This window comes from Tupaia chinensis, unplaced genomic scaffold (assembly GCF_000334495.1).
Source record: "Tupaia chinensis unplaced genomic scaffold, TupChi_1.0 Scaffold000078_1, whole genome shotgun sequence".
Lineage (NCBI taxonomy): Eukaryota > Metazoa > Chordata > Mammalia > Scandentia > Tupaiidae > Tupaia > Tupaia belangeri.
The window spans coordinates 1,681,584-1,697,658 of NW_006159539.1; the positions used below are offsets into that span (position 1 = coordinate 1,681,584).

Genomic DNA, 16,075 nt, shown 5'->3' on the forward strand with positions numbered 1-16,075 from the left:
GCTTCCACTTGGTAACATCACATCTTTTTTACTTTAATTTTTAAAATATTTTTTTTCTGGGCCAGCAGGTCACAGACTGAGTTAAGGCAGCTGGATCCACATAGCTGAGTGCCTGGAGTCCTAGACCTGGTGGCTTGAAAAAGACACCGGGAGGGACCAGCAGATGGTGTAATGGTTACGTCGCTGGACTCCCACGTAGTCGACGGTGGTTCGAGTCCCAGACCTGGTGACTTAAAACTCATGCTGGGCGCGTGTGCGTGCGTGCCCAAGATCCCGAGAGGAGAATGGAGGAGAAGGGACTGCGGCGTGGCCATCCCTCCTGGGGGGGTGATTTCTCACTTTCCGTCCCTGTCTCTACAGTGAGCACACACGCTATAGCCAAAAAGCCTCTCAAAACAAACAAAAAGCACGCGGGGTGTCCGTGGGCCCAGAAAATCCTGAGAGAAGAGTGAGGAGGAGGTTGAGGATGGCTGTGCCCCTGGAGGGGAGTTTCTCTCTGCTGCTCTCCAGCAAGTGCACGTGGCAGAGAGGACGGGAGGGAGGGAGAGCACCACCAGCACACGGCCCGGTCGCACCGCCGCCGTCCAGTCCTCACTGTGGAGGCCACCGGGTGTCAGGCTCGCCGGGCCCTGGATCCAAACCACAGCCCCCACGTGGGATCGGCTGCGCCGTGGAGCCAGGCCACCCGCTGTACGGGCAGCTCCAGGAGTTAGGAACCGTGTCACTGCACAGTGACCAACACGTCACACTCATAAATCGTTTTTCAAGGACTTTTTTAATGAAACTTCACTTGAGATGTTTTTGCTTTTACTCCGTTAGAACGGAGTGCTGGGGACTGGCAGGTGGCACGGTGGCTAAGGGTGCTGGACTCCCACGTGGCCGACCGCGGTTCGAGTCCTGGACCTGGCAGCTCACTTTCTCTCTTTCTCTCCCATTGTCCTTCTCTGGTCAAATTTAAGTGAATAAATAAATGGATAAAGTTAAATGAAAATTTAAAAAACAAAAACAGAATTAAAAAGAGCGAATGATGTGCTTGCCCACTCCCACTCTCGTATCACGCCAGAGATGCACTTTGACCCTGAGCCGCACGGGCCTGCACCCACTACGCCTTCTTTCTAAAGCGCACCATTCGGGCAGATGCTCCGGTGGAGGCGCAGCCGTGTGTGCAAAGCTGTGTGTCCTGTGACGCCGGGTCAGGGGACGTCTCCCACACACGTGGCCCAGCAGACCAGCACGACCAAGGCCAGCGCCGTAAGAGAGGGCTCGGCCCCTCTGCCTCCTCGAGTCTCCCAGGAGCTCTAAGTCGCTGTCGCTGAGGACGCCAGGCTGGAGGAGCACTGCCCACTGCCGTTTCTCGCTGAAAACAAAGCTCCACTGGGGTGCGGCCACCCGTTCCTGTCATCCCAGCAGCAGAGCTGAGCAGGCAGCGGAGACGCAGCGGCAGAACCTGCAGTATTTACCGGCCCTTCACGCGGGCTGCCACAGCCCGCGGGCACTCGGCCGAATGTCCGCGCTCACTGCCCCAGGGCACAGCCGGGCCGCGGGCGGAGGGTACGCTGGGACTGCACGTCCTCCCACCGTGTGCCCCCTGCCGGCTGCAGGGGCCTCTGTCTTGAGCACGAGAGAGACAACGGGCCCAACTTAGAAATGCATAAAACTAGGAAGGAAACAGGACGTGCAAGGACAGAGCACCGTCTCAGTGTAGGCAGAGCTTCGGCTTCCATGAGGCACAGACAGGACGAAACCAAGGTCCTGGAAGAGGCCAGAACTGCCAGGCAAGGACACTCGGGGAAAGCCTCACGGGGCAGGAGGACGGGGTGGCGCGGTCCTTCAGAGCTGGCCTCCTGCACGTGGCGCTGTGATGTGGACAACGCCCGACAACTCGATGCTAACACGGCTTCTGCGCCACCTTGGCCGTTTCCTGTAAACTGACAAAACTAGGATTCTCCATCCGACCAGGGCTGCAGGTCGGGACCTCAGCAAGGATTCCCATGGCGCTGCAGGGGGCGGGCGGAGCACACGACCTCCGGACCTGCTGACAGCACGGAGAGGGTGTGGCCGCACGACTGAGCAACGCACAGCCTCGGAGGCCGAGCACACGCCTGGTGGGTGCGACTGGTCCCCGGTGCTGCCCCTCCTGCTGCTCCTGTCCCCGTGGTCCCTACTTCCCGTCCTCTGCAACACCATGTCCCCACTGGGCTCGAGGTTCCCAGTACCGCCGAGCCCCCGTCCCCTCTATCTCATCATTTGCTCATTTCCTTCCCCTCTTTTGTTTTGACCAGAGGGCACATGCCCTCACCAGGGAGGGAGGGGACAGCACCCGCAGTGGAGTGTGGCCCACCACGATCCCTTCTCTGGTTCTCCTTCCTGATGGCTGAGACGCGGATACACACGTGCCTGGCGTGTTCAAGCTGCTGGGGCCCGGATTTGAACCGTGGTCAGCCATGAGGGATCTGACGCCCTCCGCTAGCCCGTACAGGCTCCCCCGCTGCCGGGTTCCGCGCCGTTACAGGTGACAGACACCCGTGTCTCCAGGCTGGCTGCCCATGACCACTGAGTCTATGCCCACGGTGATTCGGTTTTTGTTTGCTTTTTAAGGTTTTTGCTGTATGGCTTGTGTGTTTGCCAGAGAGGAATAGTGAGAAATCACCTCCCAGGGGTGACGGCAGTGCCACAATCCCTCCTTGTCCAATCTTACTGTGGGTTTGGGCACGTGGACACATGCGCCTGGCGTGATTTCCAAGCCACCGGGGCTGGAGCTTGAACCACGGTCAGCCAGGAAGGAGTCCAGCGCCTTAACTATGATGCCACCTGCTGGCCCCAGTGTTTAGAGATTATTCAGTGAGTTGAACAATGCTAGTGGATTCCATCACACACGTAGATAAAAGGCCTTATCGCTGCTTGGCTGGAGTGACCACTGCCGCCCACCTCTGCTGTCTACGACGCTCCACTCGGCCTTCTCGCTGGGCTCTGAATGCAGCCAGCCCCTCACTTCTCCGTCCCTCCAGTCATGCCTCCTGTCCGATGGGGCCAAGCGCAATCCTACCACCTCTGCGACCTGCCTTAGGCCCGGCCTCCTACAACCCCCACGACCTGACAGCCACCAAGGTCACCGTGCTTGTCTCACCTTTCTAAGGAGGCCACATGGAACCACCTCTATGTTCTGAATCTTTTCTACAACAAATGTGTATCACTAGTTTTAAAAATAAACGAAAGCCGAGAAAAAAACAAAAACAAAAAACAACTTCTCAGCTTCCAAAGACCAAAAAAAAAAAAAAAAAAAAAGGCAAAATGACAAGCAATTATTCAAAGAGCAAGCATTCCTTCAAAATTCAGAATTAAATACACACATCTTTATCAACAGAGTATGGGAAAAGTTTTATCTCTGGTTCTCTCGGGCTTTAACGCGAGCAAAGTGATTTAAAAAGTCAATTCTACCACAAATGTGCCAGACCAGCCTCTGTTAGTCACCAGTGAGAAGATGCACGTCTCCAGTGACAGGCGTACTCACGGCAGGCTCTCCCAACGGAGCCTAATCACCCTCAACCGGCCCGAATTTAAAACAGAACAAAAGTGATCAACACAATGAGCCGGAACAACGGGCGGCAGTGACTTACCTACTTCCGCGAGCTGATGCCTCTCCAGCGCTGAACTCTTTGCATCTTTAATAAAGTGAAAAGGCTGTATTTTTATCCCTTCAATTTGAGGGAATAGTAGAGCAAAGCCAGATTCTCCAATTTCAATTTCTTGAGGTCGATTGCTACCGGAGCCCATTGGCGTCACTAGGGGAAAACGAAGTTGGTTGGTGATTCAGTACAGGGTGCAGTTCCGTGTGGCACCGGTCCCAGCTACGAGCCGCGGTACACGCCAGGGCGACCACCAGCCAACGGGCCAGTAGCCAAGCGAGTTCTTCAGCATTGACGTTTTCAGGACAGAGCAATTCCCCTTTTAAAACTTACCCCAAACACCGGACGATTACATACAGCACACAGACACACGGGTACTTTTATCCCAGAAGTGTTTTTAAGGGAAATACAAGTAAAAAAGCCTAGGTGGTATATACCAGTATTTAGATGAAATCTTTCATTCATACAGTAAATACAGCCACTAAGAATGACGAAGGGGCTGCCACCATACGCAGTGGTTAAGTGCTGTGCAAAGGGAGCCGATCCAGACCCCCGACCCGTGTATCTGACTGTGGTTCAAATCCGGCCCTAGAGGCTTCAAAACATGCCGGTCACACTCGTGTGCTGGAGTCCTGATGGGACGGAGAAATGCAGGGAGAGGCCTGCATGAGCCCAGGCCCTGCTGAGGAAGGCTCGCCCTCACCCCTGCCCACACCTCCTCTCCCCTGCCTCTGGCAAACGCATGATGATGGGGCTGCCTGCTCTGTGATGCTAGATCCACATGGCAGCCTAAGGTTCGGTTCCCAGGTAGACCTGTACACCCCGGCTGTGCATGGAGTGGCGGGGGGGATGACAGACAGACAGACAGACAAGCAACCTCGAAAGGGCCTTGTCACACTGTGGGGTATGGCAGGGTCCTGGGCAACGCACACGCCATGTTTTCAGGTGACCCAGACATGCAAACCTGAAAGAGGCCCTGCGGCTTCCAGCACCGCAAGCCCATGTCACAGGGGCTCGTATGCTCCAAGTCTTAAAGGGAGAGCTTAGAGACCAAACTGTGTCTCCTCCCCCAGATTCACAAGCTGAGGCTGTAGGAGCCGACACCTGTTTGGAGATAAGGGCTTCTACGAGCTAACTCAGGTTACGTGAGGTCACGGGGTGGGGGGCGCTGGGCAGTAGGACTCGACCCTTATAAACGCAGACACAGCCGTGCAGGAACACGGTGAGACATGGCCAGAGGCACAGCTCACGGCGGTCCTGGGAAGAGCTCCGCCCTGAGAAGATACATCTCCACTGCTGAAGCCACCCAGCCTGGCATTCTGTGACAGCAGCCCTGGCAGACTACACAGCAGGCTGTGGAAAATCTGTGGAAAATCTATGGAAAATCAGATTCAGATTTTTCACGTACACAATCATTACCACCATAACATTAATAGGCTGGTTAATTCTGTGGTCCTTTCTTTTCTTTCCGGGCCTACTTGTACCTTCTAATTACTTTTTCTTTTCAGATAAATGCATATTAAAACAAGTTTCAAAAGATGTTTTAAGTCTTTTAGAAACCACGCCAAAGCAAAATGAAAAATTACTATTTGAAGAGATTCCCAAAATATTCAGACCAGACGCCATTTAAAGCCGCGGTGTGTCCTGGCCTGTGCAGGGAAGCCATGCTCTAAACTCCATCTTCTAGGCTCCCGAAATACTCAGACCAGTGGAGGAGAGGTTCTGTCACAGAATGACCAGAAACCACCGCAGAGGCACAAGAAACACGAGAAACCAAGAAACTCTCTCTCCCCCAAGGAAAAGAACAATCCCTCATCATCCACAGACAGTACAGTAGATCTCATGGAAATGTCTGATAGAGAATTCAGAATATTCGTAGTGACAAAACTAAACGAGACGCAGGAGTTGAGAGGTAATGAACTCCAGAAGACGCAGGAAAAAAAGAGACGACGAGTTCCAGGAGGCGTTGAAGTTCTTCCATGATCTGAAAGGGGAAGTACACACCATAAAAAAGAATCAAACGGAGCTATTAGAGATGAAGGCTGCCATTCAGGAAATCAAAACCTCCCTCGAAAGTATTAAAAGCAGATTAGTCCAAGCAGAAAATCGAACCTTGGATGTGGAAGGTAAAACCTCTGATCTAGGAAAGACAACCAAAAAATAAAATAAAAATGAGAAAATAACCCCTCAAAAATGAGAATACTATAGGAAATACTAGACAGCATTAAGCACCCAAACATCCCGATAATCAATATCCCAGAAGGTGAAGAAACTAATAGGGGCACTCATAATCTAGTCCATGAAATCTTGGAAGAAAACTTTCCAAATCTAAAGAGGCATTCAAAGATTCAGACCCAAGAAATACAAACGATCCCTAATAGAATCAACCCAAGATCTTCTCTAAGGCACATCATAGCCAGACTGGCCAAATCTACAAAAACAAGATACTAAAATTGGCAAGAGAGAAATGTCAGGTTATTTATAAAGGTTATCCTATCAGGCTAACCTCTGACCTCTCAGCAGAAACAATGCGAGCAAGGAAAGAATGGGAAAATATATTCAAAGTGTTAAGTGAAAAACAGTTTCAACCAAGAATATTATACCCGGCAGGATTATCTTTCATATGGAAAGAAAGGATAAAAGCATTTTCAGATAAACAAGACCTGAAAGAATTTGCCAAGAGCAGACCCACTCTTCAAGAAGATCTGAAAGGAGTGCTCCACCAGGAAAACTAAAGACACATAAATAAGAGAATAAAAGGCAACCAAGAAAATGATCAATTTAGGGACCAGCAGTTAGCGTAGTGGCTATCACTGGACTCCCATGTAGTAGACAGCGGTTAGAGTCCCAGACCCGGTGGCTTAAACTCATACCGGGCGCGTGTGCGTGCGTGCCCAAGATCCTGAGAGGAGAATGGAGGAGAAGGGATTGTGGCATGGCCATCCCTCCCCCCGGGGGTGGGGGGGTAATTTCTCACTTTCTCTGTTTCTGTCTTTCTGGCGAGCGCACACACCCTATAGCAAAAACCTCTCAAAAAAAAAAAAAAAAATCAATGCAATGCTAGGAACAAGATGTATCAATAAATCAATAACGGCATTGACTGTTACCTCCCAGGACTTAACAGAAAGACCGGGCCACAGCAACGCTGCGCATTCAACAGAAGAGAGTCTGAACAAAAGACTGAACTGGAGAAATAGAATTTTATAACTTTTGAGTAAAACATTACTGATTTTTTTTTTTTACTATGCTTTGTTTTCCCAATTTAAGCATTTTACTTTCTTCTGAGTTGTTGATATATTCAGCAATTTGTTAAAATGTTTTTCTTATTTGTTTCTTTAAATGAAAACAAACTTTTCCTCCTTCTTGACCCCTCTGGAACGGGAAAATGTTTGGGTGTATTCTTGTTTTGTGGCAGAAGGGCTATTTGCGTAAGTTCAGTAATGCTTGTTGCATTGAATCAGAAATTGGAAATACTCATTATTGGACAGGGCTTTAGCTGGAATGTCCTATCTGAAGATTTCTCAGGAAACTATGGAACTAAGGCGGACCTCAAGTAGCCAACAGAGCTCTTAGAAAGAAGGCCTGGCACCGTAAATAGTTCTGCCTGGCAGAGGATTAGAGAATATATACAAAATAATTAATAACGTAAAATAACCTGGACTTTTCCAGCCCAGCAGTGTAATCACTAGAGAGTGCAAAAGAGCAACCACACCAGAGGATTACATTGAGGAAGACATTGAAGGAAGAAAAAAGAGATTGATCTTTGCTAGCAGGTAGTCTATCACAGAATACTTGGTAGGCAGGGCTGAATTGAGAAGGTGTATGTGTGACTTGTGTGCTGGGCATTTGCTTTTCAACAATTTGAATTGCTGATATATAAATATTTTCTCAAAAATATTTAAAACCGGGAACCAGCAGTTAGCGTAATGGCTATGTCGCTGGACTCCCACGTAGTCGACCATGGTTCGCGTCCCGGACCCGGTGGCTTAAAACTCACGCCGGGCGCGTGTGCGTGCATGCGTGCCCAAGATCCTGAGAGGAGAATGGAGGAGAAGGGATTGTGGCGTGACCATCCTCCCTGGGGGGTGATTTCTCGCTTTCTGTCTCTGTCTCTCTCTGTCTGTCTGGCGAGCGCACACGCCCTATAGCGAAAACCTCTCCAAAAAAAAAAAAAAAAATTAAAACCACACTGTCTCTGTTGTTATAGAGTTACAAGCAAAATTATAAGAAATATTTTGAACATTATCTTATCTTTAAAATTCAGTATTTTGAAATTTTGAAAGTTGTTTACTAACTGTCAGGAACTATGGAATATGAGCAAAAATTTTTTGATATGTAAAGTAAATGTGGGAAAATGTAAAAATAAAAAAAAAATTAATATTTGAAGAAAAAAGAACAAAATCAAGTATCAAACATATTTTTAATTAAAATATACAAATAAAATTTCAGTACTATAAGACTGTTTTTCCTACAAAAAATATTAAAACATAAAAGCAATTTTTAAAAAATTATTTTATTTAACTTTATTATTTTCCAGTTTGATCAGCCAGAGAGAGGGAGTGAGAAAGCAAACCATCCGGTTCAGAACTTGAACCGTGGTTGGCCATGTGGGAGTGTCCAGCGCCTTAACCACCACGCCACCTGCTGGTCCCAACATAAAAGCAATCTTTACAATGTCTGCAGCAGGCCTCAAGACAACCCGAACTAAAAATCCCAACAGAGTTTTTTGTAGAAACTGACAGGCTGATTTTGGAAATGCGAAGGACCTAGTCAAGACCTACGGCAATGGGGATGGTATGGCAGTGGCTCAAGGAGAGTCGAACGGGTCAGTGAAGCCATCAGATCCAAGCACAGACCCACAGACACAGGGTCAGCGATTTCTGACAAAGGTGCCAGGGGTAAGGGAGGAACGAAAAGTCTTCAGCAAGTGGTGATTACGTAACTAGATAAACATACGGGGGAAAATGAACTTCAAACCCTTAACTAACACACACATTAAAATGCAAATCAGGTCAGAAAATTAAATATAAAACTACACAGTTCACATAAGAGAACAGTATCTCTGTGACGCTGGGGGTGGCAAATTTCTTAGAGATAATCATCAACCATAAACGAAAAAAAATGGATAAACTGAATTTCACCAGACTACGTTTTCTGCTTGTCAAAAGACACTCTTCGGGGCCAGCTGCTGGCGTGGTGGCTATACGGCGGCTGGATCCTACACAGCTGGCTGCATGGTTTGAGTCCTGGACCAGGCAGCTGGAAAAACACTGGGCGTGTGTGTGTAAGTGTTCAAAAATGCAGAGAGGAAAATGGAGAAGCAATTGTGGCGTGGCCATTCCCCCAGAGGCTGCCTTCCCAACCTTCTTTCTCCCTGGGGAATACACACACCTTACAGCAAGTTGAGGAGGAAAAAAATAAAAAAGGAAGGAAGAAAAGAAAAGGCAGCTGGCCTCATCGCCCGATGGTTAAGGCAGCAGGAACCCACATGGCAAACTGCAGTTCAAATCCTGGCCCCAGCTGCTTGAAAAACACACCAGGCAGATGTGCTCAAAAATTCCAACAGGATGAGGAACAGGACAAGGGACTGCAGTGTGACCACACGTTGTGGGGGATGCTTTCTCCCTTGGTGATGAAGCACATTTCCCCTCTGGGGATTAAGAAAGGAAAAAAAAAAAAAAAAAGGAAGAAAGGAAAGCGGGCCAGACGGTGGCACAGCGGTACATGCAACATGACGCTCTGCAAAGGTGGCCCCACGACGAGGTGGCCAGTTCACATCTGGAGTTAAACAAGGTGAGGTGAACAGGAATGGAGCACAAGGGAACTTTCTGAACTGATAGAAATATTCTGCACATTTAAGACAGTATATTTCACCATCAAGTGCTTTAAAAATGAAAGCGACTTCTACACCTGTGAAAATGAACATATTTTTTCAAACTTGCCATTTCTCCAACCTAATGAAGGAAGAGGGAAAGGAAACAGCTCTCCCGAAATCTCACTGTACTGTGGTCCGAGAGAGGAACGCGATCACGTCTTGGTGGAAGTTGCTCGCGTGCAGAGCTGCTCAGAGGACACCCGCTGGAGGTGGGGGACGAGACACAGTAGGAAGCGCGAGGCGGGCCAGCCCTGTACTGCAGCAGCTAGGAGAGGTGCAGAGGGACTGGGTCCCACAGGGCCGACCAGAGTGCACGGCCAGTCTCAGCAGCTTGAAAAACAAGCCAGGCGTGCACACATGTGCCTACAACCCTGACGGGATGGAGAACTGGAGGGAAGAGGAAGGACTGTGACGTGGCCGGGCCGCCCTGCGGAGGGTCCTCCCGCTCTAGCACGCATGTGCATGCCCACGTCCTCCAGCGTTAGAAAGAAGTGGTGGGGGGGTCCTGTGGAGGGGAACCGGTCAACTGTATAGCTACCCTATTCCTTTATAAACGCTCGACAGCCTTTGTACTTCATCGTACAGGACTCCTACATTCAGAACAAGAAGCGTCTCTTGATGAAAACGCCCGTTAGGAAGAACCAGAGTTGAAACACACACAATCCTAACAGCTAAAATTTACACGTTGCCTCCTGCATCTCTCCACCACGGATAAATCATTTAGCCCCCACAACCCTCCCAGGAAGGCACTGCTACCCCATTGCCCTGATGGGAAACGGAAGCCCCGCAAAGTTAGGTAGCTTGCACAAAGTCACACGGACAGGAAGGAATACAACTGGGGTTCTCATCAGGTATGTTCTTCTTTAACTTGCTACAGAGTCACGTGTGTACTTGCTGGAGAGAGACAGAGAGAAGGGAAGTGAGCAGTCACACCCGCCCCACCCCAGCGGATGGCCATACTGCAGTCCGTCCTCCTTTACTATCAGCTCTGGGGCACGCATACACATGTGCCTAGCAGGCTCGAACTCAAAACGCAGTCAGCCACGTGAGATCAGTGGCCTGAACCATCAGCCACCTGCTGGCTCCCTAATCCAGGTATTTTAACCTCTGCCTCAACAATGCCGCAACAGGATTCCTCCCCCCCAGTCACCTACAGGGAAGAATGGAGAATAACGAAAACCAGGAAAAATCCACCAGCAGCAGTCGAGCACGGAGAACGGAGAACGGAACCGCCTCCTGCTACTCAAACAGCAGTAACTACGGGAGAATGAGAAGTTTCCTGGAAGACCTATCATCTCTCTAATCCCACCCCGCTCTGCCCTGACCTCTGCAAACAGGACCGGTTGAACTATTAACTCTGAAAACTTGCACAGTACTTTTTCTACTGTAACTTGAAATGGGGCAGAATGAGATCTTCTGTCTCTGATGCACGGCAACCGGAAAGATAGGCATAATGTCTGGTTACGCAAGTAGCGTGAGATTCGCAATACTCACCACTGCGACCTAATGCACTTTCGGGTCAGTCAAAGACAACGTACCCGGGGAAGGAGGACCACCTTCACTGTAGTCTGGATGGCCAGAAATATAAATGTGCTTTAAGCTACAAACAATTGACCAGTCCGTACGACCTGCTCGAACCAAGGAGGAAATCAAGATGCTGACGTTTCTCACCTACGATTCCCGGGGTCGCGACCCCAAGGACTTGGCACTGCTTCGGGAAGAGCCTCTCCAGGGCTAGAGCCGCGTCCATGCTGGTTCTCTTCCTTGCTGCAATAAACCAGTCGAATCATTAAACAGCAACCAGTTACTGTCAAATCTGACTATAAAAGAGGAAGGAAAACAGCAAATACTGAATATCTTTAAGTCATTTGACCTCTGAGCACTTTATAAGAAAACCTAAAAGCTTTGCTTCAAAGAAACTTTTGGGCCAACAGGTTGTGAGGTAGTTTGGGGTGCTGGACTCCCACATGGCCGACCGTGGTTTGAACCCAGTCCTGATGGCTCCCTGGCTCCCTCCCCCCTTCCCTGGTGAACACACACGCCCTATAAAATATCCAAAATAATAGTAATAAATAATATTGAATAAATAATTCTAAAAAAATTTCCCCCCATTTGGCCCCTGCTTTAGATTTTTTTTTTGAGAGAGATTTTTTGCTATAGGGTGCATGTGCTTGCTGGAGAGACAGAGACAGAAAGCAAATCACCCCCCAGTTGGGGTGATGGCCACGCCGCAAACCCTTCTCCATCCTCTTCTTGGGATTTTGGGCAGACACACACGTACTCACACGCGTCTAGTGCGTTTTAAGCTGCAGGGCCCCAGACTAGAACCAGAGTCGACTACGTGGGAGTCCAGCATCGTAACCATTATGCCATCTGCTGGTCCCCTGCTTTAGATTTTAAATTCTAAGTCTGACTGAGTGTCACAAGCTTCCCTGTCCCGTGTCTGCACACGGCTTTTGGCCTGTGATGTCAGGCTGGCGGCAGCGGCTGTGCTGTGACCTCGCTGCTGCACCTCAGCTAGTCTGACGGCTACCTCCCTGTACAGTCGACCGGACTCAGACGAGACCTGAGCAGCCGTTACCCGACTAATTCTAGGCCTCGGTGGCCCAAATGCACAGTACCTGCGGGTAGGTAACCTTGTAAACGGGGCCCAGGATGCAACACAAAAGGCTTGGCCGGCCAAAGTCACACATCCTGTTTAACAATAAAGTACGACCCAGAGGGCTAAAGCATTTCAAAAGGAGAAAAACACCCTTCTAAAGAACTCGTCTCTGGCTGGCAGATTGCGTGGAGGCTAAGGATCCCATGTAGCTAATTAAGCAATTCGAGTCCCAGACCCGGAGGCCTGAAACCATGCCAAGGGCATGTGCGTGCCCCAAATCCTGAGAGGAGACCGGAGCGGCGAGTGCAGTGTGGCACTCGCCTGGACTTCCGCTCTTTCCCCCCTTTCTCCAGTGAGCGCACATGCTCCCTGGTCAACTTTAAAAACAAATACACATCCAAGACGTTGTTTCGTTTGCTCTGCGAAGGACACAGAGCTCAACCTGCCACCAGCTCCTCGAGAGTCAAAAGCAGGATTGTCATGCACACAACAGGGGTATTTCCAGAGTCCCCAGGGCCCAGTACCTGGGAACTAGCACAGGGACACAGGAAACAACACACAATACTCTATTTTACATATATATACATATACACACACACATATTTTTGCCATAGAGCGCATGCAGTACCAGAGGGATTGGGGGTGGGGGGTAGTGAGAAATCACCTCCCAAGGTGGACGGCCGTGCTGCCATCCTTTCTTCTCCATTTTCCTCCTGCGATTTTGGGCATGCATGCACACGCACCCAGTGTGATTTTCGAACCGGAAGGTCTTGGCCTCGAACGACAGCCGGACACTTGGGAGTCCAGCACTTTAACCCCCATGCCATGTGCTGGCCCCACAACGTTCTCTTTTATACTCACCTCTCTTGTGGCCGCGACATTCTTCCAGGCTAATGAACGTTTCGGAGTCGGCCATGTAGAGCACTGTCTGGGGCAGGATGCGAACATTCTGCAAAGAAACCCAGGGTGGGCGCTGGATCCTGAGAGTCCCCAAGAGCATCAGGGGTCTCTTGGGCCTCTGTGGGGCCCTCGCCGCCACCTGCCCTGGCTCTGCCCCGACCTGCCCACCGCTCCTCAGGCACCTGTCCCTCATGCTGTCACCTTCAGCTCAGTGCTGAGCACCTGCCGCTTCTCCAGGCCAGACTCGCTCCGGCCAGGGGCTCATGTCACGGTGACCCGGGCGCTGAGAACACAGCAGTCCCCACGGGCCCGGCAGCCACAGCAGCGTCTCACCACGGAGGGAGGCAGGGGCTGTGCACTCCCACCCCACTGCCCGGAACATCAAGTCCCCGGGCCTGCCTGTCTGGCCTTCCCAGCTACATCCCTCTGGGGCCCCATGGCCAGACCCCCACTTCCGCACTGCTCTTCCTGTGGGGCTGATTTCAGATCGTTTCCCTCCAGAGACTCGAGCGCCACCTCGTCTACTCAGCCTTTCCCTGGACTCCCTCGGTGCTTCGGACCTCACGCGTGCTGGCCCTTCATCCCAGTCACTGTCTGTGCCCTAGGTCCCCTGCGGACCGGGTCCTCCAGACGACTTGGCGGCCACGGTCCCCATCACAGACAGCAGCAAAGCAGCTGCACCAAATGAAGAGGATGAAGACGTTTCTCCTCCCGAGCCGGCTATTTTCCAAGAATTTTAAGATCAGAATGGAGTCAAGTACGTAGAATGCAGTAAAACCTCACTGTTGGTTAGACGGAGGCAGGGAAAAGAGGCGAGCAGCAGTAACCAGGGGAGGATTAGCTGCTCCAGAGCAGATTCTCTACAGAGACGCTCAGGACAGATACCGAGTGGGCCTGGTGATGGCAGGGCCTCGGGTAGAGAAGACCTGCGGTACGGTTTCCCTGGTCTGCAGGGCGGCTTCAGAAAACTGGCTGCCAATACTTAAAACCCCACCAAACTTTGGGGGCCAGTTAGGTGACATGGTGGCTAAGGTGACCGGATCCCACATGGCCGGCGACGCGGTTCACGCCCCAGGTGTGTGTGCATGTGCCCGGAATCCCCCAGAGGGTGAACTCTCACTTTCTGTCTCTCTCCAGTGAGCACATGCCGTACAGCAAACTATTGAAAAATAAACCCAGCACATTTCTTTAAGGTTTCTGCCATAGGCGTGTGCTCGCCAGAGAGAGAGAGAGAGGGAGAGGGAAAAGTCACCCTCCACAGGGTTTCCTCTTGGGCTTTTCCGGCATGTGCACACACACATGCCTGGTATGATTCTTAGGCCATCAGGTCCAGGACTCCAACTGTAATTGGCCAAGTGAGAGCCCAGAGCTTTAACCACCGTGCCATCTGCTGGCTCCAACCCACCAAATTTTTTTACAAAAAACAGGTTTCTAGAAACTTTTGAAAAACTAGGTCTTGAGACCAGCAGATGGCATAATGGTTACGTCACTGGACTCCCATGTACTTGACTGCGATCTCGGTCCCAGAACCAGTGGCTTGAAATTCGCGCTGGGCACGTGTGCACGTGTGCCCAAAATCCCAAGAGGAGACTAGAGAAGAAGGGACTGCGGTGTGGACATCTCCATGTGGCCATTCCCTCTGGGGAGTGATTTCTTGCTTTCTGTCTGTCTCTCCAGTGAGCGCACGTGCCCTATAGCAAAAATCTCACTTAAAAAAAGAAAAAAACTAGGTCTTAAGAGTGCGTGTCTCTGCCGGGCGCCTGTGTGCGAGCATGCCCCAAATCCCGAGAGGAGAATAGAGGCGAGAGGTTTGCAGTATGGACATCTCCCTTGTGGGGTGATTTTTCACTTTCTGCCTCTCTGGGAAGCACACGTGCCCTATAGTAAAAATCTCTCTCTAAAAAAATAAACAAACAAGAATGCATGCCTCTTGAGTGAAACCTGCATCCCACTGAGCCACCTGACCCATCGGTTGCCCGCCTGACCCCTGAGACCTGAGTCTGGGAGCCTGCTGCAGATGAGCGAGTGAGTGAGAGAATTCCAGAGACGTAGGTCTTAGTGCTGACTCTGCCGCGAACCAGCAGAACGTCCCACAGCAAGGTTTTAGGTCTTGGGTGTCCTTTTCTCTCTCCCTTGAGTGGAGGAAAGGGAGAGAGGGGCATGATCCCTTGACAAGAGGGTGCATCCAACTATGCAAGTCCACCCAGGAACCAAAACCATGGCCTCCCCTATGGTTCCAGCACCTCAGAGCAGTGCCCTACCACCTGTGCCACCACAGCTGGGCCATCACATTTGCGATTTTTTTTCCCCAGAGGTTTTTGCCTAATGCTGTGTGCTTTTGCTGGAAAGAGAGAGAAACAGAGACAGAGAGAGGGAAAGTAAGAAGTCAACTCCCAGGAAGGACGGCTCTCTGCAATTCCTTCTCCTTTGGGGATTTTGGGCGTGGGCGTGCGCGCACACACACACACACACACACACACACACGCCGAGCATGATTTTCAAGCCACCATGTCTGGGATTCAAACTGCACTGGGCCACATGAGAGTCCAGCGATGTAACCACCATGCCATCTGCTGGCCCCTCGTTTCCTATTCTTAAGTAAATACTGGAAGTCTAGTCCTGAGGTTTTATGATTTCGTTTTCTGACATCCACTGAAAAGCAATCGCTGGCCTGCCTTTCCTAACTCTCGCTTAAAGCGGTGACAATGACAATCTTCAGCATGAAATGTTCTCAAAGTGCAAAGTGTAACGTAAGATAGCTATGAGTTTGTTTCATTATTCTAAGAAGTTACCCATGGCCAGCTGTTCTATAAAACGTGTAGCGGACTTCGAAATATTTCTAATAACAAAGTTAAATCAGCTTCCTTTATGGTTATAAAAGTAACAGGTCTGCTAAATAATTTGGAAAACACAAAGAGAATAGCATGCACAATTTGGACGGTTTTTCCATGTTTTGGTCTCACCAATAATTTACTGCGATGCATAAGCTTCTTTAATGGCACTGTCATATAAATTCTAATAATGGGAATAGCAGCATACTTGTAATAATTTCTACTGAAAACTGGCATTCCT

General features: G+C 50.1%; 1 protein-coding gene across 1 annotated transcript in view; it reads right to left on the reverse strand.

Moving 5' to 3' along the window:
• Nucleotides 1-16,075, reverse strand: part of FBXO22 (F-box protein 22) — a gene marked incomplete at its 5' end in the record, with an annotated part of 27,187 nt that overhangs the window by 7,104 nt on the left and 4,008 nt on the right. Inside the window, 3 exon segments of the mRNA XM_006142598.2 lie at nt 3,618-3,782; nt 11,173-11,268; nt 12,965-13,052. Coding sequence (XP_006142660.2) covers nt 3,618-3,782; nt 11,173-11,268; nt 12,965-13,052 — 349 coding nt within the window.